At 37.1% G+C, this 23,726-nt stretch overlaps 3 protein-coding genes across 4 annotated transcripts; 1 reads left to right on the top strand and 2 right to left on the bottom strand.

Moving 5' to 3' along the window:
- Positions 1-3,048: 3,048 nt before the first annotated feature.
- On the bottom strand, positions 3,049-13,634 carry LOC306855091 (prolyl 3-hydroxylase 1-like). The gene is made up of 15 exons (XM_079393540.1): positions 13,070-13,634; positions 12,020-12,172; positions 11,715-11,904; positions 11,390-11,521; positions 10,373-10,512; positions 10,167-10,256; positions 10,031-10,083; positions 9,829-9,947; positions 9,590-9,747; positions 9,402-9,494; positions 7,900-8,038; positions 7,716-7,806; positions 7,557-7,632; positions 6,957-7,097; positions 3,049-5,018 (listed from the first exon to the last, which is right to left on the bottom strand). The coding sequence occupies exons 1-15, from the start codon at positions 13,523-13,525 to the stop codon at positions 4,536-4,538; spliced, it is 2,514 nt and encodes an 837-aa protein (XP_079249666.1). The 5' UTR covers positions 13,526-13,634; the 3' UTR covers positions 3,049-4,535.
- Positions 13,635-14,490: 856 nt separating this feature from the next.
- Positions 14,491-17,636, top strand: LOC306854879 (uncharacterized protein C1orf50 homolog). The gene is made up of 5 exons (XM_079393174.1): positions 14,491-14,619; positions 15,618-15,733; positions 15,840-15,926; positions 16,599-16,730; positions 16,961-17,636. Exons 1-5 carry the CDS (start codon positions 14,571-14,573, stop codon positions 17,144-17,146), a joined length of 570 nt encoding a protein of 189 aa, XP_079249300.1. The 5' UTR covers positions 14,491-14,570; the 3' UTR covers positions 17,147-17,636.
- On the bottom strand, positions 17,530-23,307 carry LOC306854878 (AP-5 complex subunit beta-1-like). 2 transcript variants are annotated; one of them, XM_079393172.1, is made up of 3 exons: positions 23,214-23,307; positions 22,957-23,112; positions 17,530-20,302 (listed from the first exon to the last, which is right to left on the bottom strand). In XM_079393172.1, the coding sequence occupies exons 2-3, from the start codon at positions 23,098-23,100 to the stop codon at positions 17,639-17,641; spliced, it is 2,808 nt and encodes a 935-aa protein (XP_079249298.1). In that variant the 5' UTR covers positions 23,101-23,112; positions 23,214-23,307; the 3' UTR covers positions 17,530-17,638. The 2 variants fall into 2 exon arrangements, with proteins under 2 accessions (XP_079249298.1, XP_079249299.1); XM_079393173.1 differs by having other exon boundaries at positions 22,957-23,101; positions 23,214-23,294.
- Positions 23,308-23,726: the final 419 nt, after the last annotated feature.

The following is a 23,726-nucleotide window of genomic DNA, read 5'->3' as shown; positions in this document are numbered from 1 at the left end:
ATTTTTATATTCTCTATTCATTTAAAAAAAATTTTTTTTTTTTTTTTTTTTCAGGTTTAGTTATTTTAGTAAATAAATTTAAAATAAATGAAACCGAGAAGCCTTGACAACTATCTTAAAAAAAAAAAAAAATTCAATTAATGAAAGTTTTATCATTTTATTTTTCATTTTCATTAACTATAATAACTCTTTCTTGCTGTGAACGATTCATCCATGCGTTTAATTTTTTTATATTTGTTTTGACCTCATAGTAGCATTCAGAGCTTCTTCAGCCATTTTGTCTGATTAAATCCTGCATCTCTCTCTCTCTCTCTCTGTATATATATATATATATATATATACAATCCTATAAACACACACACACATAACAATTATAATAATTTTCCTAAAGACCAGGGCTGCATTTCCCACAAGCATCGTAAGCCATCGTAAGACGTTCAAATAAGACGTATTTGAACGTCTACTGTCAGTGTCTTAAATGTTAACTGTATGCACCAAGGGTCTGAGAGTAACGCAATTTCAATTCTCTGTATGTATGTGCCGTACATGTGGAAGAACTGACAATAAAGCAGACTTGACTTGACTTAAATTGATCGTAGTTCCATTGTCACCAATAGAGCTATAATCAACTTAGGCTTAATGCTTTTGGGAAATGCAGCCCAGATTGTTCAGGCAACACAACACATAGTTGATGCTAAAAATATGTAGTCCCACACATCCCTGTTAGTGAATAAGAAACAGGTTGTTCAGTGGATTTGCCCCTCTGTGTTCCGTAAGGCTCAGGGGCGACTGCCATTATAAGTGTCTGATAATGGAGTAAGACAAAAGATCTAGTATGGACACAACAGAGCATGTATCATACCGCTTGGTACGGACCACAGATTACTTCTGAGTTAAAAGGCAGATATACATGTAATACTGTATTGTATGCCAGTCACAGTGTTAAGGCTTTGCTTTTCTTTTCTGTCCGAGCAATAGCCAGCCACATACACCACCATCCCTAAAGCAGACAATGTGGTCTGTGTCTCCAAGAGTTTGTATGACACGGCGGGCAGCCCCACACAAAGACGGCATACAGCGGAGACACACGCCCAAGAACTGTAAATGTGCTCGGGTAGCCATCAAACATATCTGAATGCAAACAAACTTCATGTGATAGTTTCTTCATGAATATCTCTACATAAATAAATCATGCATTTCAGTGGAAAGTGATTTACGTCACAGATTGAACTGACCAGCAGCGATGCTAAATGCACACAAGTCAGTGTACTCATGTAAGGGGAGTGTGCAGATGACAAAAGAAAACATGCAACACTACAGAAAGTGCTTCCAAAGCCATTAACATGGAAGTTTGAATTATTTTGCATTTGTTTTACATCTCATCAGCTCAAACAAAAGACAATGGATGTGTGGTAACAGTAAAGGACTGAACCAAGTATCCAAACACCAGCAATCACAACACTGTAAACTCATAAAGTATGTAAAATCAGATATGTTTCAGATGTTTATACTGTAAAAAAAAATAAATAATTGAGCCAACTTAGAATTTGAAGGCAACCAGCTTCAGCAGATTTTTGAGTTTTCTCAACTTGTTGTTTTAAATTTATACAACAAAAAGTTGAGAATCTCCTACAAAAGTAAGTTGAGAGAACTCAAAAATCTGCTGAAGCTGGTTGCCTTCAAATTTTAAGGTTTTTTTTTTTTTTTTTTTTTTTTACAGTGTATGCATGAAGTCTGAAGTGTTTGGTCATTGCTAATGGCTTTTTGCCACTTTCAGAGCAAACAAACTTACCAACAAGACCATATCCGATGTATTTTTCTTTCCTTCAAGCATACTAAATTATTTAAAATATTTCATGTGCATGCACTGCATGCAGCTTCCAGTGACACAATGACACTAATTGCTACTCCAAATAGTTACAACAACTTATAATTTGCTGAGATAGCTTAAACAGCCAGCTAAACTAAAGGTAACTAAACATTATTTTAAGCCAAACACGAACACTTACTTTTTAAAGCTGAAACCAACGCATTATTTGTTTTATTCTAATGTTGAATTTTAAGTAGTGATAATCGCAGCAATAATTTTTTAAAGTGTATTTGCAAAGAAACAAGACATTGCATTTTGAAGTAGAAAGACTACTATTTTCTTTTTCCAATAGTCATTTTATTAACTACGAAAAATCATGTCTGGTGTTACTGACATCTAAAAGGAAATTAACCTGGTTTTTGTTGATTATTAAAACCTCAAGGGGTAGTTGATACTGTGCTTAAATATTCTTTCCACCCAGTGTAACGAGGCCTGTTGAGTAACATTTTGACAGTAAGAGTCATTGTCCCCATTAGTCCCTGGCATTCTGCTCATGGCTAGTTCTGCCCACTCCTCAGCAGTGGGAGGTACACAAGAGAAACTGTTTGTGCCGCTAACAAGGGGAGGTAAAGACACATGAGGGGTCTCATTTCAGCTGCCACAGGTCACCTTTCACGTTCACCTCCACTATTCAACTGCCAGCACGCTCCAGGTGGACTATTCAATGCCTCTTTGCAAGCTGTGGCCTAATAAGTAAGAGCAAAACACGTCAGAATGGATTGAAACAGTTGCTCTTATGCCGTAGAACTTTGTGTATTATATAAACTCTTTAGAAGCAAATGATAAGATATCAACAAATAACCCAGAGAACATGGTGTAAAAGCTTATAATTTCCTCAAAATATTATGAGTAAACCACCAAAACAATGGGGTTTGGTAGCCAATTCCTTACAACAAAATGTGATACTGGTTAGCATGGGAATGCTAAGTATGCAAAACAGCTATTGCAATATGTTCAAAAAAAGAAAAAAAGTGCAAAATACCAGAAAGTTTAGTATTTTCATTCTAGAAAGTATTTTTCATCAATATCAAGCTCATCAATATTTTGAATGTTTTTCCCAAAGAGAAAGGCTGTCAATTTAAAATGCTAAAAGCTAAATGCTAAGGTAATTTTGTCAGCTTTTGATAAGTAGCACATGGATAACCTCACAATTACCAGACTTTAATGATGGACTCACTGGATTCATGTTTATTTATTTATTTGCCATAATACATAGCTGTTGATTATTTTACTCAATACTGTATCGCTTATATCGCTAAAAGCTGTTTAAAGTGATCTTGGTGGTTATTTTTGTCAACTGTCTTGCAGCAGGTGTCAATATAACATAACAGTAGTGATGTTTGTACTTTAGACTTTGTTAGATATAAGAAGTTGTCTTTTTTGATGGCTTGTATGATGTATGATCATATTGCAGTTAAATCGCTAGCCAGATAATGTTTGAATAAGAGAAAAATACACAGCATGATTACTGCAGTGACTCTGATGTCCTTCCAAGATTTTTCCCAGTCAGTGAATAAAAGGAATCAGAAGAATCTGTTTGCAGCAATAATTGACTTTATCAAGCAGATGGAGGAAAAGACTCTTTAAGGAGTAACTGTAGGTGACCTAAAGACTGCCTTGAATATTTTTGGCAATGCAGTTGTCCAGAAAATTGCACTGGGTGGACCAGACATGAAGAACAACAAACAAAATACTTAAAATGGAGGAAAAAGTTAAAGAAAAAACCACTGTAAATAGCCATTGTGACATTTCAGAATGACTATGTTATATAAGAACGCCTCAAACAACTAAGCTTGTGTTGCTGGGAACAACGTACTTGGAGAGTCATTTGAGAAAAAGCATGACAGGGATGCCTAGCTCCATGCTGCTACCTAGTGCAAATGTTACGGTAGTGCATATTCATGAACTCACTTGAGTTTGATAAATCACTTTAATATCCTATGTAGAAAACTGAATTTATGGATGAGTAAGCCAACGGTGAACGCGATTTCACTAAGTACAACATGTTCCTGGATCAACATCCTTATTGATCCTGGAACAACATTCTAATCAACCAATTAGAATTGAGGGATAATTTTTCAGGAAATATCTGTTGTAGGCTTACGATTAGGTTTTCACACTGATTTTAGGAATACATTACGGGTAGGGTTAGGTTTAGGTATATATATTTGGTTAAGTCTATATTTTTGGACAGTAATGTAATGTTGATCCATGAACATGTCTTACTTGGCAAAATCACCATGGCATCCCACAACATCTCAGCACTGTGCATGTGAGTTTTTAACCACTCAATAAAATGTATAATTTATCATTTAAAAAGATATCACTTTTATTCAGTAACTATTTTGGGAATGCAAAGTGGCAAATGTAATCTCTGAAAGCTGCCATAGTCTTTCAAGGAGTATGAAATGTTTGCTGTATTTCGGTTCCTGAGACAAGAAAATATTTAATTATAATTCAGGTAAAACAGAAAATACAACACTCAACTCTCAACTTGACAACAGTCAACTTGATTGTCAAGTCTGCACTCCTGTGATATGGTTTCGAATTCATGAGTCTTTAAAAACAATGTACAAAAACACAAACCTATTAGTACTCCTCTTTCAATGATTAAAACAAATAAAATAAAAACTCAGAATCGAAAAGAACCTCTTCTGCATGAGGCTCATAACTCATTCTTGTGGTTTTCAGCTGTAGAGTCTTTAGGTTCTGTGCTCTTTGGCTTTGTAGTATTTTTAACTGTTGCTTTGCCTGTTTTCTTCTTTTCATCTGACGTTACAGGTTTCGTCTTGTTAGCTGTTTTTGATTTCTTTTTCTCTGCTGTAGTGGTTTTTGTTTTGTCTGACACTTTGCTCTTCGTTTTGTCTGCTTTAGCTTTTGTTTGGGATTCTGTTTTCTTTTTAGATGCTTTGGCCTTTGGTTTTTCACTTTTCTTCACAACTTTGCTGTCAGTTTTGTTATCCTTAGTAGCTTTGCTGGGTTGTTCTGTAGATGTGCTTGTCTTTACTGTTTCTTTTTCTGTTGTTTTAGCAGAAACTGTTCCTTCATGTTCAGAGGGATTTGTGTTACTGTCCATTTCTGTTTTCTGGACATCAGCTTCAACTGGGCTGGAAAGCTTTTTCAGAAGTTCTTCAACATTTAAACGCTCCTGTGGACACAACACAATGCAACAAGGTTAGACAAACGAGGGAACTATTAACAATTACATCTTAAGACAAAACAGGCCTGTGTTATTTTAGTATTATTTATATGGTAATGTAGACCTTGGACTTTCTCACTAACAGACCACAGTCTGTTAGGCCTGACAGCCACAACTCCTCCAAACTCATTTTAAACACTGGTGTTCCACAGGGCTGTGTGCTAAACCCAATGCTGTACTCCCTCTTCACCCACGACTGCATACCTGTACATGGCTCTAACACTATAATCAAGTTTGCAGATGACACCACGGTGGTAGGCCTTATCAGTGGTGACGACGAGACAACCTACAGGGAAGAGTTTCAGCACCTGGTAGGGTGGTGTGCCAACAACAATCTGGCACTCAACACCCAGAAGACCAAGGAGCTGATTAGGTGGTCTGCGACAGATGGCACACACTCTCATCTACATTGATGAGCCAAAGTGGACCATGTGACTAGCTTTAAGTTCCTTGGTCTCTGTATCTCTGAAGATCCTTCCTGGATACCTCCACTCTCATCAAACAGGCATAACGGCGCTTTTATTTCTTTAGGACTATAAGGAAAGCTCCCCTCACATTGAACTTTTACCCCTGCACTATTGAGAGCATCCTAACAAACTGCATCACTGTGTGGTACAGCAACTGCACTGCCTCAGGTCAGAAAGCCCTACAGCGGATGATGAAAAAAGCTCAATACATCACTGGTGTTCAGCTACCCTACATCAAAGACATTCACTACAAACACTGGACAATAACCTGCCCCCACTGCATGTTTACAATGTTTATTATTATGCCTCCCCGTTTTTGCACATTTCTTTGTACTTCTACCTCATAATGCCATTTGCATTGTATACCATACATATGTGGTCATATACAATGGGAAAAAAAATATTTGATCCCCTGCTGATTTTGTACATTTGCCCACTGACAAAGAAATGATCAGTCTATAATTTTAATGGTAGGTTCGATTGCCAACAAGGGTTTTGCCACCAAGTACTAAGTTATGTTTTGTGAAATACTTATGACTCATTAAAATGCAAATCAATTTATAACTTTTTTGAAATGTGTTTTTCTGGATTTTTTGTTGTTATTCTGTCTCTCACTGTTAAAATAAACCTAGCATTAAAATTATAGACAGATCATTTCTTTGTCAGTGGGTAAACGTACAAAATCAGCAGGGGATCAATTATTTTATTTCCCCACAGTGCATAATATATATGTGTGTGTATGTATATATATATATGCACTCCATAAACATCTTATTGTATATACATACATTTCTGTATATTACATTATATTTATATACATATTGCTATTTACTTATTACTTCTGGTTAGATGCTAACTGGATTTCATTGGCTCTGTACTTGTACTCTGCACAATGACAATAAAGTTGAATCTAATCTGATCTAATAGTATTTTTTTAATATTTGGAGTTAATTTTAGTTTTGAGTTTTAGTCATTTGTTATGTGCTTTTGTCATTTTTATTAGTTTTTAATATTTCTATTTAGCTTTTATTATTCCTTTAGTTGGTAACACTATTTTAGGTTTACTTAACTAGTTACTTATTAGCATGCATATTACTAGCATATTAGCAATTTATTAGTAGTAATTAAGCACATATTAATGCCTTATTCTGCATGACTTTATTCTACATCCCTAATCCTACCCAATACCTAAGCTTAACAACTACCTTACTAAGCAGCAAATTAGGAATTTATTGAGGGAAATGTCCTAGTTAATAATGAATAAGTGTTCTCTATTCTAAAGTGTTACCGTTTGAGTTAATAATAACAACACTGCAACACACCCCATGAAAGTTTTCGTTTTCCAGTTTGAATCTACAGTAATTCCTATTTTATCGCTTTATTTTACCATTCACAGAACAGCACTGAAAGTCATACTTGCCTTCTCATTGTGATGAGGATCCAGAGTGAAATGAAGCACTACAGCACACCTCTGGCCTTTGGTTACTGCGGTCACTCCATGAAGGTTCTCCTGTCCAGCTCTGAATCCCACGACTCTACCACACTGAGGCTTCACCACTGCCTGAAAAGATGGTAGAGTGAAATAATATCCGTCTTAAAATGTGTTGTTGTGGCATGCATTTTCTAACAACACAATAAATTAGAAAATGCTGCAACATGGACAGCGACCGAGTCTAACATGAATCTACTTTGAAACTAGTTTTTCAAGCTACATTATACTCATAAAAATGCTTAATTTACACTAGATAAATTAAATGTGACTCCACATACAGGAAACAAAATCAAAGTGATAAACAGCAGTATTTTACAACATATTTAGTTCGAAATTTAATTGGTTGAATTGATTCATTGAAATGAACTCTTTGAAAAAACAGATTTTCAAAAATGAATCAGACTTCCCAATGACAGATTAAGATTGCAAGTCATGTTAATAGCGTCACTTATTTTACTTAGTTACTCCTCTACAGTACACAGCTCACGAGTTTGAGTAAAAATAATGTGAAACATTTAGAAATCTCACAGAGACAGTTTTGGCATCCGACTCAGTGAAGATAAAATCTCCCCCTTCAAAGTCGTCATTGAGGTACAAAATGGCACTACAAAGCAAAACAGAATGCATTAGTGAAAACTCTATAAACTAAATAACCATAATGCTTCACTGGTTCCTCAAACAGCAAACCTGTAGCCTTGATCGTTGTATGCTGACAGCTCTTTGATACAGCTGTTGAGCTCTGAGATAAGCAGACAGTCTGTGCGCTCTTCTTGTTTCTCTGGTATGAAAGAGACCAACACATGCTTGCCTAAGAACTAAATAGGTCAAGATGCAAAAATTAACATGCATTTCTCTAAAAAAGTCAGTTTACCGATGGCAGATCGGCAGACCAGGTTTGAGCTGGAGAAATATAGGGGCGATTCCAGACCAAAGTAAGTTTCCAGAACCTTACGAATCTTCTCACTGAGGTCAGAAAACAATTGTGCACTCTTCAAGGGAACCAGACCCTCCTGGCCAAGATATGAGAAAAAAAAAAATAAACTGATGAATTATACAATGTACATGTAAGAAAGTCTAAGAACAAAGAGTATCACTTTAGTATGTGCAATACAGAGTCTTGAAAATCTGAAAATCTAAATCGGCCTAATACCCCAAGCATAAATGGTTTTACTTCATGAACTTTCAAAAAGAAAGGTTCCAAAAGGTTGATTTCAGCAATGCCATAGAAGAATCATTTTTGGTTACCCAATGAAACTGTGTGAAGAACATTAAAAAAATGCAAAGGACATTTTTTGATTATAAAGAATCTTTTGTAGAACAGAAAGACTCCATGGATGTTAAAGAGTCTTCATGGAACCACTTTTTTCCCCCAAACACATACTACTGTTCAGAGGTTTGGGGTCAGTAATATTATTTTTTAAAATAATATTTTTTAGTAATTAATATTTTTATACAGCAATGACACATTCAACTGATATTTCAATTTCAAATAAATGCTGATCTTTTGAACTTTCTATTCATAAAAGAATCCTGAAAAAAAGTTTCCACAAAAATATTAAGCAGCACAACTGTTTTCAACATTGATAATAATACGAAATGTTTCTTGAGCAGCAAATCAGCATATTAGAATGATTTCTAACAGATCACGTGACACTGAAGACTGGAGTAATGATAAAGAAAATTCAGCATTGCATCACAGGAATGAATGACATTTAAAAAACAGCTATTTTAAACTGTAAAAATATTTGAGAATATGTGACCCTGGACCACAAAACCATATGGGTCAATTTTTCAAAATTGAGATTTATACATCACCTGAAAGCTGAATAAATAAGCTTTCCATTGATGTATAATTGGCCGAGATACAACTATTTGAAAATCTGGAATCTGAGGGTGCAAAAAAAATCTAAATATTGAGAAAATCGCCTTTAAAGTTGTCCAAATTAAGTTCTTAACAATGCATATTAGTAATCAAAAATGAAGTTTTGATATATTTACAGTAGGAAATTTACAAAATATCTTCATGGAACATGATCTTTACTTAATATCCTTATGATTTTTGGCCTAAAAGAAAAATCAATAATTTTGACCCATACAATGTATTTTTGGCTATTGCTACAAATACACCCCAGCGACTTAAGACTGGTTTTGTGGTCCAGGGTCACATATTACAGTTTTTACTGTATTTCTAATCAAATAAATTCAGCCTTGGTGAGCATAAGAGGATTATGAACAGTAGTGTAGCTACCAAGCCCAACAAAAACGAACTAAACGACTGATAAAGTGTTGCATGTTGCTTTAACTGGTTAGAACATGGTGCAAATATTAGTTTCATGAATTCATAGAATTCAAGAGGATTTAAGTAAGTCCTACCTGCAGAGCTTTGAGAACCATTATATCCTGAAACATCTCACTCGCTGAATGAGGGGAGGGTGTTGCTTTAAAACCATCTTGAATAGGTGCTGCCTGCGAGATTCAAATAATAAAATAGAGAAATCTTTAGTTGACTGCAGAAAATACCTTGTTGTACTCTCTTTTGGGAAATGGAATGAGAAACATACACTGGAGAGGCGATGAAGTTCCTGACACTCATCGGATGTGGTTACGCCATCTAGCACGACCCTCTGTGAACCGTTCAGGGCTGAGGATGTCAAGGTTATCACAATGTCATCAAACGGACGTTTGTTGGCATTTTCTGGAGTAGAGGCTGGATTGATATCTGAAAAACACCAATTGGATGACCCAGTCATGTGCCTTGTCTATCCCTACACATGTGTTGAATTCTAATTTTAAATCTTACCATCTTTCGCTAACTTGGCCAGGTCTGATTCTTTACTCTTTTCTTCCACAAGTGTCTCGATCTCCTTCATCAGGTTACTGATCTCCTCTGTAATCCTCGCGGCTGTTTCTTTGTCCGCCCTGCATGCACCAACATCAGGTCAGCTGCATCTGATATATTATCCATGTTAATATATCAGATGCAACAACAAAGGTATACTTACTTTTGTTTGTCTCTTAGCTTCTTGGGCATGATGTCCTCAGGGGTCCATGTGTCCTGAGACAGAATGAGGTAAAGATTTTATTATAAATTGTAATTGATCACAAATATGAGAAGCCCAAGTGTGGGTGCACACTTACTGGATCAACAAAAGTTTTACCAAACATCTCATAGCCAAAGTAAAGAAGCTCTTTTTCCAACAAAGACCTTTTAATATGCTGCTTAACAACCTGCAACAAGACAAAAAAAAGATGTTTTGTTCAAAATGAATCTGAAGATGTTCTACAAATCTAGTTGCTGAAGATCAAAAGCATGCTTGTGCATCAGTGGCATGTGCAGACGGAACCTCTCTGGCTGTAATGTTGACGGCTTTGTTTTCTCCCAGAACAGCGGAGTAGTATGCCAGGTTCTGAGCCATGACTGCATCCTCAGGGTGGAAGAGCAGGTATGTTTTAGTACACTCAATGGCCTGCTCGTATTTCTCACCTGGGAGAGAAATAGATTAAAGCTTTAAAAATGAACTCAGATGTAAATAATACATGATGTATTTAAAACATTCTGCAATGCACAAAAAATCTGACTTTATTAGCAACACTCCAGTGAATCAAACTGCTGCGCAAACTATATACAGCACATCAGTTAGGTATATATACTCGCATACAATGCATTAATGATTAATGCTAAATCTGGCAGTGTTATTTTAACATTATTTATATACTACTAGTGTATTTATTAATATTTTGAATGAACTTTTTATACTTATTTTTTATATTTTTCAGCGTTATTAATTCTTTACTTTTAGTGCTTCAGCTTATTTTAGTTAGCTGCAAAGTTAATTTCTTTTTTTTTTATATAAAATGTTGTTTGATTACAGATTTATTTCAGTTACTGAAAGCAGTTATTATAGTTAACTAAAACTACAACCATTTAAAAAAAACAAATCATTATTTATAATGAAATAAATGTCGACTGAAGCAATTTAAAAAAATGAAAACTTATTTTATTTTAGCTAGTTTCCAAGGCAACATTTCTCATTTTCTTTAAATTGATGTAGCTACTAAAATACTATAAAGCTAAAACTGTAATAAAAAATATAAATATTATAATATAATACAGTGTGTTCACTGCTATGTGTGTTCACTTTGGATGGGTTAAAATGCAGAGCACGAATTCCGAGTATGGGTCTTCAATAAGCAACTAGTTAATAGTGAGAATTGGTCCCTATACTAAAGTGTTACAGAAAAAAACTATATAGACATAAAACAATATTGGTTTTGGTTTTAGTTAACAATAACAACACTGAAATCTGGTATATGAATATGTAATGCTGAATATGATTATGCTGATGAAGAGTATATCGTACTGTTATAATATGAGAACTGAAGATAGTTAAAATGCGTTGGGAGGAAATCTTCAAAAGGCTTCTCTCTTCCAGCGGTGGATGCCAGATCCACAGCACAGTTCTGTTTGCAGTTCAGAGCATGAAGGTAATGATCTGTGATCAAAGCAAATATAGACATGACTACCTCAGAAAATCCGTATTTATGAAACATTTAGAGTAACAAGAAAAAGAGAATTCAAATGAGACATCAAACACCACGAGATTTCAAAATATCAAATTAAATTAAAAGATTACAGAGAATCTGCTGTTGTTACGTGGAAATCAAAAGCATTGGAATACCACATGCCTGTCATAGACTGGAAGAGATCGGCGTTGTACTCCATGTAGTTGTAACCGTCGTAATTAAACGATCCCTCGCAGAGAACTCTGCATTCTTCATAAGTGGTGAAATATTCTTCGACAGCGGCCTCAAAGTGCTCGATGGCTGGGGCAAAATCTTCTGTGCTGTAATGAATCTTGCCCTCTAAAAATTCAGCCTGAAAATCAGCAATCATATTTCAGCATTTTATAAACATTTTATAAGGCAGTGAGGTTATATATCCATCTATCTATCTATTTAGGGATACTCAAATTAATAAACATTGCTCGTACCATGTGCTGTCTCTCCTCCAGGTCCTTGAAATCCGTCGCTTGCACCCCAGCCATCATCCCGTAGTACTCTAAATTCTGTTTCATCTCTACATGGTCAGGGTTTGCCATGAAAAATGTATTTGCTGCTGCCACTGCCTTGTCAAGCTTGTTTATCTGTAAGCACAAAGAGAACCAAAAGTATTCAGATGTTGGTTAGAAAACACTCATGCTTTCCAAGCTATGCTTCAGAGACAAAACTGTTCCTGGAATATAGCTAAACTTAAAAACAACAACAACAATAATAATAATGAAAGTCATATGCAAGACATAAGCAGCACAATTGTTTTTTTTTACTAAAATAATAATAACAATAACATGTTAGAATGATTTCTGAAGGATAATGTGACACTGAAGACTGGAGTAATGATGCTGCAAATTCAGCTTTGCATCACAGGAATAAATTACATTTTAAAATATATTCAGAGAGAACATTAATATTACACATTTTTCCATGTTTTACTGTATTTTTGATCAAATAAATGTCTTGGCAAACATAAGAGGCTTATTTTATTTAATTTTGAAAAATATATATTTTATTTATGTATATATATATATTACATAATGGTGCTGTCATTAAAGTAGTGCTGTTGAAATTCATGATGAATGGTCTGAGGCTCATGAACCTGACTGTATATCTCATTTAAACCACTATTTTAAAAGTTTGTGGTATTTTAGAGCCCTTCATAGCAGTTCTGGAAGCATCTAAAACTCTGCAAGGCTCCACCTAAAGACGTGGCACAGTGATGTGAGTTTGGGGGGGTTGGGGAAACGTGGAAGAACTTCACAAACTTAACCATTCAATGACATCTATATAGATGTGTACAAAATGCACTTCTGCTCAGATGCATCTGATGCACTGATAGAATGTATTTGATAAGATATTCTTTGTTTACAAAAAGCTTCTTCTAAATAGCATTCTAATAATGAGATGCGCTGAACTTTTTTTAAATGCGTTTTTATATCAAGTTTTTCATGCATTTTGCAAGCCACTGTTTTTATTATTTTTTTTACCTTAAAGTAAGCCACTTGCAGGTAATTGTAAGGCGTCCTTTTCTTGAACTCCAGCTCTATAGCTTCACTAACTTTATGAAGTGTCGGTGGTCCCAGTTTCTCGCTTTCACATGCATTCACACAATCGGCCCGTTTGAGGATCCTCTGGAAAAACGCTAAATCCTCCACGGCCCCGGATCCTGGGATCGGGACAGCCACACCTGGGAAAGGATCCCCGAAAGCGGTGTGATTCGCGCAGGATAAGCGGCAGTGCGTCTGGATTTTACGCAGCGCTGCTTTATTCCGCAAAGCTCTCTCCATGTTCAGGATCACAGCCAGCCAGTCCTGCTTATAATACGCCTCCACCGCATTATCAAAAAGCAGATCGTATGGCTCAAATATCCCACTGCTTTGAGTGTCACACAAGGTGAAATGAGCAGTGAAGAGGATTGAGATCAGGGACAGGGTGATCCACATCTTGGAGACTGTATAGGCCTGTGAGGTAGAACTCGGTTTTGGAGAATCTCCCAAACACTTTGGAGAGGGTGGAGCTCCAGGGCTGTGTTTAAGAACTGAGAGATTTAGGGCAACTGTGTGAACATGGGGCTAGTCGCAAATTGCAAAGATTGGACCGATGCATTCTGAACTGAAATTATAATAAAATCAGGGAGATCTGAGTTAGCATACTTTTTTTTTGGTCTAACTTTTATTAAGCATAGTTTAACTGACAGCATTTATTATCACATGAATAGTCATAAAATGCAGTATTCTTGATAGTGATTTGATAAGCAAAATTTAATGTAATAGTCTTTATTTTAAAATTTGAATGTTCAATTTCACAATTATTAAATAAATAAAATCTAATTGTAGTCACAGACCACCTGGGATTCTTTAAACCCTCATAAAAATATTTTAAAGTTGACTAAAAAAATTAATTTGCGTATGTATACTAAATGTATAATAAACATGGCACTTTCCCCTCAGTGTTGCGGGAAAAACACCAGGTTGAAATTGTTTAGATAAAAATAAATAAAGGTATAAAAACAGAGAAACATCTTGCATAATTCAGGTAATATGAAGGACACGTCCAAAACAAGTGATAAACTTGTACAGGCTTGCAATTTTTCGTTTTATAATTTCAAACTTAGATCTTTCATAACTGCAGAAAAGTCACGTTGCAACATTATCTGCAGTCTACATAACACGACATAACCATTAACGCGAAGGCGTCCGCTAAATATGCACTGTCGCTTTGCATTTTAATTATCGATATATTAAATATAAATTTGCTGTGTAATATCCACAAATATTATCATAGAAACACGTGCTATAGTTTGACCCCCCATTAAATATGTGTAGAAATTATTAGATTAAAAAATATAGGTATTTTTACACGGGCAAATATCACGGCTACTACTCGGTGCAGGAAACACAGTAGGACCCCAGAAACGCCTCCTTCGTTTTAGACTTTTGTGACACCGGTGAGAAGTCTCGTGTTAATTACGGCAACTTTACATACAGAATGGATAAAACTGTCAGTCTACCACAACAACCCAACAAAACCACCACGGGTAAGACTAACGCTTTCAGTGGCAAAGACACTAATTATAAGAACAAGCCAATGTTTTCAGTTTAGGCTGTTGCCCGTTTTATCACGGATTGAATTGGTCGAGTTCATAATCCCATCGTTTTAAACAGCAGCGGTTGGATATTTTAAGTGTAAAGTATTATCAATGACAAACAAAATATATGCTCTTGATAAGTTGACAGATCTTTCGTAATGTTATGAAATGTCCTCTAACTGGATTGGTTCATAGGCCATGCCATAAGATACCAGTTACTCACGTGCTTCACATTTTCTCAGAAGCTTAAAATAAAAAGACAAATATATTTTTATCTATATCATATATTTTTTTCGTTTCAGCATCATGAATATATCCTGTGCACCTCCAGAGGCACTTACTTTCAATCTTGAGAGTTTATCCAACCTGTTACATAACGCTTATAAAATGCACATAGCAGCCTTCTTGATGAATTCAGTGCAGAAAGCAGTAAAAACGTCTCTTTAATGGCAGTGGCGCTGAAATGAAAGTATACTGTTTGTTACTGTAATATATATTGTATGAAAAAAACGTTGAAGATCTCAGTAAAGATGTTTAATGCACTCTAGTGCATGTAGTGCCTTGGGATCAACGGAGTCAGAATGAACCCCAAACATCATAAACTCAAACCTTTCACACATACACGATTTAAACCATTAAATGAGTTTGCTCCTGTCGTACCAGCTGTGGTCTGTATGTCTGAGATAGTTCTCTTGTGTCCCACAACCGTTCCTATTTTTCAATTGATTACCATTTGCTCAGGGTGTGATCATCCCAAATGGTGCAGAAAGAACACAACCGTTGACTTTCTTCTTCTCTATAATAAAAAAGCCATTTTGGGAAGAGATCATGATTTAATATGTATTTTGGAGTGGAATCTAGGTCGGAGCACTAGTTTCTTACAATATGAAAAATCATCTCTGTGCTGTGCAACAGGATTTTACATGTCAACACTGTTAATATTATAGTAACCTTGGTGGAGACCAGCAGTAACCCGAGTGGAATGGCACTGGTGAGTCCCTACCAGACTAACCGGGTTGGAGATCCTATGGATCTAGTTGCTCTGGCACAGCAAGTACAGAAGGTAAGTGATACTTTAGCTATTTATCACTTTTGTGATATGGACATAGTTTTTAAAAAAAAATAAATCATTTCGTTGTTTTTTTTTTTTTTTTTTTTGGGAATTTTAGGGAGATGAATTCATCAGAGCCAATGCTTGCAACAAACTTACAGTGATTGCTGACCACATAAGATACCTTCAGGAGCAAGCAAGAAAGGTAAGATTGAACTGTTAGTCAAAATGACTATTTTGTTATACAGCAGTACCATAAATGTCCCTGGACATAAGGTAAAATTGTTTACCATTAAATGCTTTTTTTTTTTGAAAATGTACTTACCCTCAGGTCATCCAACATGTAGATAAATTTGTTTCTTCATCAGAACAGATAAGGAGAAATTGCACCACTTGCTCACCAATGGGTGCCGTCAAAATGAGTTCAAACATCTGATAAAAACATCTACGAGTAATCCACACAACTCCAGTCTTCAAGTTAAAAACATGTGAATGGTAGATTTATTTCTTACAAACATGCAGCTTGTCAATAAATAGATGTTTATTGATGGACTGGAGTCCTGTGGATTGTGACATTTTTATTAGCTGTTTGGATATAATGCTACATTCCTTAAAAGCTGTTCCCATGGAGTAACAAACATCTACATCAGGGATGGGCAACTTCGGTCCTGGAGGGCCGGTGTCCTGCAGAGTTTAGCTCCAACCCTAATCCCTCCAGGACCGAAGTTGCCCATCCCTGATCTACGATGGCCTGAGTAAATCATAAGCAAATTTTTATTTTTTGGTAAACTATTCCTTTAATGTTTAAATATCTGTGCCAGTAATCTGAAATGTGTCAAATAAATAACTGTTCAATTATTTTCTGTTTACACTTCAGGTTTTAGAAGATGCCAAGAAAGATGCTGAGCTTCACCATGCTGCCTGCAATGTTGTGAAGAAACCAGGAAACATGTATTATCTTTACATGCGTGAATCCGGACAGCGGTACTTCTCGATTCTGTCTCCAAAGGTCAGTGGATTGCCTCATTATGAGTGTCTGGGTCTTATCAGTTGACATGAGTGAGAAGAGAGGTCAATCTGAATTGGTTGGTGCCAACAAGTAGTGATAGAGAAACAATACGTTTACTAGGTGTATTTGCAATATAAACTCAAAAGTCACCAGAAAACAAATAATTGTGCTAATATAAAGCACAGTATGTAACAGCTAATTTAATATGATATGGTTTCAATCTCTTACAGGAATGGGGTCCTAATTGTCCTCACAAGTTCCTTGGCGGATACAAACTCCAACATGACATGTCTTGGACACCTCAAGAGGAAGTTGAAAAGCGGGATGCTGAAATTGGCATCATGGACAAACTGTTGAACAGACAAACTGCTCTTCCAGCCTGCACAGAGCCCAACTTTGAAAATCTTTCACAGTGAAAGGTCACAGCTCACTCACGGACTGTCTTATCTGGTCATGGAGGCCACATGGTCTTAAAAGCTACTAATAGTTTTTTTAATATAAAGAGGAAATTGAATTAAAATCAGTTTTGCAAACTGGAAACTTTCCTTTGTCACTTCTACTGGACCTGTAAATGTATCATTCAGTCATGCATTTAATGTGTCTTTATGGTCAGATTTTCTGTTACATTTACACTTATTTTAATTGTTGCTGTCTAACTGATCTTAATTTCAGGGCTACTGATATCTTTGGGTATTTTGTTTACATTAAATCAGTTATTCAGTGCCTTAGTTGATTTTTCTTTTAATAAAGCAGTAGAAAAACACTACTTACTCCACATGAAACAGAATAACATGTGTGCTCATCATATATATATTTTATTAAACATGTAAGTCTGAGATTTTCTATACAAAAATGAATGGTGTTATATCAAAAGGAATTAATAAAAGTTAGTTAAAATTAATACCCATTTAGCCATCTGTTACTGTTTTGCTACAATTATCAGTAATGTTTTGGAGGTAAGAGTTCACAAAAGGTAACAGCTCCCAGTTGTCCGTTGCAATGCTGACCCGAGCGGCGTCCTCAGCCTGTGTAATCTTCAAAAGGACATGGCACTTGGGAGGAAGAAAGAACAAGACTTTCCATGATCTTTCGCTTTGCTGATCTGTAATAAGGTAACCTTGAAAATGTGTCTTGATCAGATCAGCAAGACTTTCATCTTCAGGTTTAAAACAGAACAGACTAATGGCAGATTTGTCAGGATTCCCAGAAGCTGCGGCTTCCCAGATGTGTTCGAACACTTGCTCTTTGCATTCACAGGATGAGTTTGGTGGTAAAGGCAGAGCAAGGAATATCTCAGGGAATGAAACACTCACATCAGGCAGTCGGCTGTGCCAAGAGCGTCCGTCTTGTGTGCTAAACACTGCACTGACGCATAAACTAGTAGGGTAGGGTTGAAAGGGCTTGAGCTTGACTTTGACCTCAGGTGGCTTTCTATCTCTGAACACACATGGTACGTGTATGTCACTTACCTTTGCGTAGTTTGAGTCTTTCAGCTCAAAATGCAGACAGATTGTAAAGACTTTATCGAATAAAGGATCGGTTTCTTTTGCATGAGTCAGATTGTACCTCAAGGTGACCTCAGAGCCAAATCCAGGTGTCTGAAACTGTCCTTGATAAACCTCCAACCAATTCTTAACCTCTCCTGTTGCCTCCAACGACTCTGAAGAGCTTTCAGAAGAGCTTTGAGAGGCTTTTTCTTGCACCTTGATGAGTTGTAAAACATGCTGGTTTGTTTTGTGCACAGTCAGGTTACTGGCGATCCCCTCGCTCTCGGCCATAATTGCAGAATTTGACCGCTCTTTGGTACGTCCTCCAGGTCCTTTGGCGAGAAGCCCCTTAAGCTTTTCCCACGAAAGGTTGGTTAGCAATGTGTAGTAGAAGCGAGCGTGATCCTTAATGTCCGTATCGTCGTAATGTACTGATATGTATTGCAAAAGATCAGCCAACTCGATAAACACTTGATCGATGGAGGGGTGCTCCAAAAGATTGCGACAAACAGCGAGAACAGCGTTTCCAACCTGCCAGTTGCCTCTTTCACACAAGTTGGAGTTGATGAGGACATTGAGAAGAAGGTAAATGGTGTTTCTCTGGGTAATCTGACCCTCTTTAGCCACTCTTTTCAAGACTTTCAAGTGCCAACTCAAATTATGAATCGTCAAGTGCAATGGAGGCATTTCCATAATGCATTTTTGAAGCCCTCTTAGCAACTTGACCGACCAGACTGGGTCATCCAGATGCTCCTGGATGCGATCTGCGAGGCCAATCAAATTCGGAGCGAGTCGCGAATGTCTGGAATACATGTCGCATAATTTGTCGATCAGCTTCTCGGCGAGTTCTTCCATGCCATTGAAGTGCATGAGAAAAATAAACAACGCTCTGAAAGAGGTCACCACCACTTCTCTGCTACCGTCATTGTCTACGATTTTCAAAAGGGCCGTTATGTGATCAAACAGGTAGCTGATTCCTTTGTCCGCTTCGCCCTCATCGGCGACCTCAAGGTGCACCAAACAAAGAAGGTTTAGCCTGCAGAGCATAGTTGCACTATCATTGAAAACAGTTGGACGAAGAGACGCTGCCAGACGTGGCGTAACCAGAACGGGTAGACTCTCTTCTCCGCTGCTGGATATGGGCCGGTTCTCAGGGAAGTTCAGGATGCATTCCATACAGAAGAGCTTTTCTGGAATTCTTAGGAGCGGATGCTGGGCTGTGCCCACGAGACGCTTGAGTAGGAAGTTCTCGTCCTCTGCGGTGAAAAGGCTATCTGTGAATGTGTCCTTCATAAAGAGCGTGGCATGCATGAGCGAAACATCTGCCGTTCCGAAGAGTCGCAGAAGCTGGGATTTGAATAACGTTGGAGAGAGTCCTGGGACCATGGCGACAACTTCTACAAGCTCCCTAAGTAGAGCTGACTGGGAAATAGGTGTTAGCAGGTAAGACTCCTCCAAGAGTGAAGACATTATAGATTTGAGTTCTTTACAATCCAGTCCTTGTGGCAAACGTGGGACTTGCACCAACATGTTTATTGGCATCCAGGTCAATCCTAACTGATTGCTTTTCCATGCAAACCCTTCATTTCCTCCTAAGATACTCTTAAACTCTACGTCAGTAACATCTTTTTGGTTCGTCAAGATCCTTATGGCGTTCTTCAGCCCGAGTGTGTAAAGCAAACAGTAGGACTGATGCAGAACTGTGGTTTCTTGCTGTTTTAGGAGATACAGGGCCTCTAACTTTTGAGAAAGAAGACCAGGGCTACAGGTTTCCATTTCTCGTAGGCAATCACAAGCGGTGGCCCTTATTGGCTGCTGGGATAGACCACATCTGTAGTCATTGGTGTCCTGGATCGCCTGAAATAGCAGGTCAAGCCAGTCTTCAGCCATCTTTGTGTGGGTAGCCAGGCAGGGTGTGCATATTATCACATTGGTGATGGCCAGCATGATATTGCACTTGAGCACGATGGATTTCTGTGGCGTGTGAGAGAAGACTGAAAAGAGTTCAAGGGCCGTTTCCTCTCCCACAGAGGCAGAAGGGCAGAGAATAGTTGGATGCTCCAGTAGCACAGACACAAGGAGTATCTTATAATAAACAAAAAAAACAAAAAACACAATATTACATAAAAGCAAGTTAATTACAGGGAAAATGCACAGCATTTCAACAAAGCTTTATGGTTATTAATAGGTCTGGTTACTGCAAAAGCTGCAAATAATGTGGAGCAGGGTTTTTATAATTAACTAAAACTAACACAATTAACAACTTTCATTATTGAAATAAATATTACTTGAAAAAAAACTTCAGCTAAGACTATTTCTAATTTTCATTTAACTTGATGTACTAAAATAACTAAAACTGAAAAAATCTAAAAACTATATATATATATACATACAGTGCCCTCCAAAAGTATTGGAACAGTAAGGCCAATTCCTTTATTTTTGCTGTAGACTGAAAACATTTGCGTTTGACATCAAAAGATGAATATGAGATGAGAGATTAACATTTCAGCTTTTATTTACAGGTATATTCATCTGGATCTGATACACAACTCAGAAGATAGCACCTTTTGTTTGAACCCACCCATTTTTCATGTTACCAAAAGTATTGGAACATGTGACTCTCAGGTGTGTTTTGTTGCCCTGGTGTGTCCTATTAATTGATTATTCAAACAATAACTAGCACTGAATGTCTGCACTCAGTTTCAGATCCATGCAGACTGCATTTATAGTTAGTTAGACGTGTAACCAACATGAAAACCAGAGAGGTGTCTATGGGTGAAAAACGAGCAATTGTGAAGCTGAGAGAAGATGAAAAATCAATCAAGCCATTGCACAAATACTGGCAATAGCAAGTACAACCATTTGTAATCTCCTGAGGAAGAAAGAAACCACTGGTGTACTAAGTAACACCTCAAACGGGTAGATCTAGGAAAACATCTGCAGTTGATGACAGAAACATTGTGACAGCTGTAAAGAAAGACCCTAAAACAACTGTTAGTGACATCAGCAACAACCTCCAGAGGGCAGGAGTGAAGGTATCACAATCTACTGTTCGCAGAAGACTTCATGAACAAAAGTACAGAGGCTACACCAGAAGATGCAAACCACTCATTAGCAAGAAGAATAGGAGACGAGCCTCAAAAATTCTGGGACAAGGTTTTATGGACCAAAGTTTGGAGAAAGAAAGGATCTGCTCATGATCCCAAACATGCAAGCTCATCTGAAACACAGTGTACACAGGTGGACATTATAGTACACATTACACAAGTAACGTAATGGCTTGGGCTTTCATCGCTTCTTCTGGGACAGGCTCATTCATCTTCATTAATGATGTAACACATGATGGCAGCAGCAAAATTATCTCAGAAGTCTACAGAAATATTTTGTCTGACAATTTACAGAAAGATGCAACCAAACTGATTGGGAGATCCTTCATCATGAAGCAAGATAATGACCCAAAACATAGTGCCAAAACAACAAAGGGGTTCATCAGGGGTAAGAAGTGGAAGGTTTTAGACTGGCCAAGTCAATCTCCACACTTAAACCCTGTAGAGTATGCATTTTACCTGCTAAAGGTAACCAAAGGTTGCGGGTTCGGGTCTCTGGCCGGCAGGGATTGTAGGTGGGGGGAGTGAATGTCCAGCGCTCTCTCCACCCTCAATACCACGACTGAGGTGCCCTTGAGCAAGGCACCGAACCCCCAACTGCTCCCCGGGCGCCGCAGCATAAATGGCTGCCCACCGCTCCGGGTGTGTGTTCACGGTGTGTGTGTGTTCACTGCTGTGTGTGTGCACGTTGGATGGGTTAAATGCAGAGCACGAATTCCAAGTATGGATCACCATTCTTGGCAGTATGTCACTTCACTTATTTAAATTCTTATTTTCACGGATTTACAAAAGAAGAATGCAAAAGTTTGGTGGCCGGCAGGGATTGTAGGTGGGGGGAGTGAATGTCCAGCGCTCTCTCCACCCTCAATACCACGACTGAGGTGCCCTTGAGCAAGGCACCGAACCCCCAACTGCTCCCCGGGCGCCGCAGCATAAATGGCTGCCCACCGCTCCGGGTGTGTGTTCACGGTGTGTGTGTGTTCACTGCTGTGTGTGTGCACGTTGGATGGGTTAAATGCAGAGCACGAATTCCAAGTATGGATCACCATTCTTGGCAGTATGTCACTTCACTTATTTAAATTCTTATTTTCACGGATTTACAAAAGAAGAATGCAAAAGTTTGGTGATGTCAATGGGTCACAGGCTTGATGCAGTTATTGAAAGCAAAGGATTTGCAACTAAATATTAAGTCTTTTTCACTTTAATCTATGTTAATTCTATCTGCTCCAATACTTTTGGTAACATGAAAAATGGGTGGGTTCAAACAAAAGGTGCTATCTTCTAAGTTGTGTATCAGATCCAGATGAAAATACCTGTAAATAAAAGCTGAAATGTTAATCTATCATCTCATATTCATATTTTGATGTCAAACCCAAATGTTTTCAGTCTACAGCAAAAATAAAGGAATTGGCCTTACTGTTCCAATACTTTTGGAGGGCACTGTATATATATATTCATAGTCAGTTTTGTTTTACATCACTTTAAAATAGAGAATATTTTCAACATTATATTAATATATAAAATATTATTACATGTTTTGTATGTAGAATATTTTTCTACTATTTCAACGGATGCACATACAATATTTTATAAATTACAGTGCCATAAATATGAAGTAGGTGCGTTAGGTACCTTGAGTTGATCATTGGCCTTATCTTTCCGCAGTTCGTGCAGGAGTTCAGCCAAGAAACTCTCAGTGGTGGTGCTGGCCAAAAACTGAGATGGACTCAGTAGAAAGGCAGATATTCTCTGATCCCAGAGATCCGCAATAGTCATTCTGTAAATAAACTGTGACTTGCGATTAGAAAAGATGAATGTATTCTACATTGATTTAATAATGTACCCGAACATTAACATAAAAAACGCATTCTTTAAATTTAAAGACTTACCTATCAGATCACACTTAAAAACATAAATAAGGCAATTTATGCAACGTCCAACTATTGACGTCTCTGGAAATCATGTGCTCCGAAGCTGTCATATGATCAACCGAGCAGTGACATCAGTACACTTTAAAATTAAAGTCCAAGTCGCCGATATTTAAATATCCCATCATAATTTTGTTTTCATTATCTAATTGTATAGTGAATATTTTCAGATTTTTTAAATAATTTTATTTTAATATTACACTCATATTTTACACTTTAAACTCACATTTCTGAGTTGAAACAGTGCTTTTATTTTGAAATCGTTTTCGCATTTTACTGCCATCGTGTGGTGCGTTCAATATTTAGAGAAGTAGCTCAAAAAGCAACCTAAATTAGAAAATTAAATAAATAATTAGAAATACTAAAATCATACCCTCTATGAATAATAAGCTCCTGGCTTGTAAGATAATGTGATGCACATCTTATCTTGACAGATATCAGACTTTATTGCTGTTATTACATATCAACACTGCT

This window comes from Barbus barbus (genome assembly GCF_936440315.1).
Source record: "Barbus barbus genome assembly, chromosome: 35".
In the NCBI taxonomy this organism is placed as follows: Eukaryota; Metazoa; Chordata; class Actinopteri; order Cypriniformes; family Cyprinidae; genus Barbus; species Barbus barbus.
This window is presented reverse-complemented; position numbering and strand designations above follow the sequence as displayed.

What these genes read in the sequence shown, in the direction of transcription:
- LOC306855091 (XM_079393540.1), bottom strand. Translation starts at nt 13,525, where the DNA reads ATGTGGATCACCCTGTCCCTGATCTCAATCCTCTTCACTGCTCATTTC. An exon ending in AAGCTAAGAGACAAACAAAA is followed by an intron (nt 9,948 to 10,030) that starts GTAAGTATACCT and finishes TGGTGCATGCAG; the next exon opens with GGCGGACAAAGAAACAGCCG. An exon ending in GGCCAAGTTAGCGAAAGATG is followed by an intron (nt 9,748 to 9,828) that starts GTAAGATTTAAA and finishes GGTGTTTTTCAG; the next exon opens with ATATCAATCCAGCCTCTACT.
- LOC306854879 (XM_079393174.1), top strand. Translation starts at nt 14,571, where the DNA reads ATGGATAAAACTGTCAGTCTACCACAACAACCCAACAAAACCACCACG. An exon ending in ACCCAACAAAACCACCACGG is followed by an intron (nt 14,620 to 15,617) that starts GTAAGACTAACG and finishes TTAATATTATAG; the next exon opens with TAACCTTGGTGGAGACCAGC. An exon ending in TGGCACAGCAAGTACAGAAG is followed by an intron (nt 15,734 to 15,839) that starts GTAAGTGATACT and finishes TGGGAATTTTAG; the next exon opens with GGAGATGAATTCATCAGAGC.
- LOC306854878 (XM_079393172.1), bottom strand. Translation starts at nt 23,100, where the DNA reads ATGACTATTGCGGATCTCTGGGATCAGAGAATATCTGCCTTTCTACTG. An exon ending in AGGCCAATGATCAACTCAAG is followed by an intron (nt 20,303 to 22,956) that starts GTACCTAACGCA and finishes GTTTATTATAAG; the next exon opens with ATACTCCTTGTGTCTGTGCT.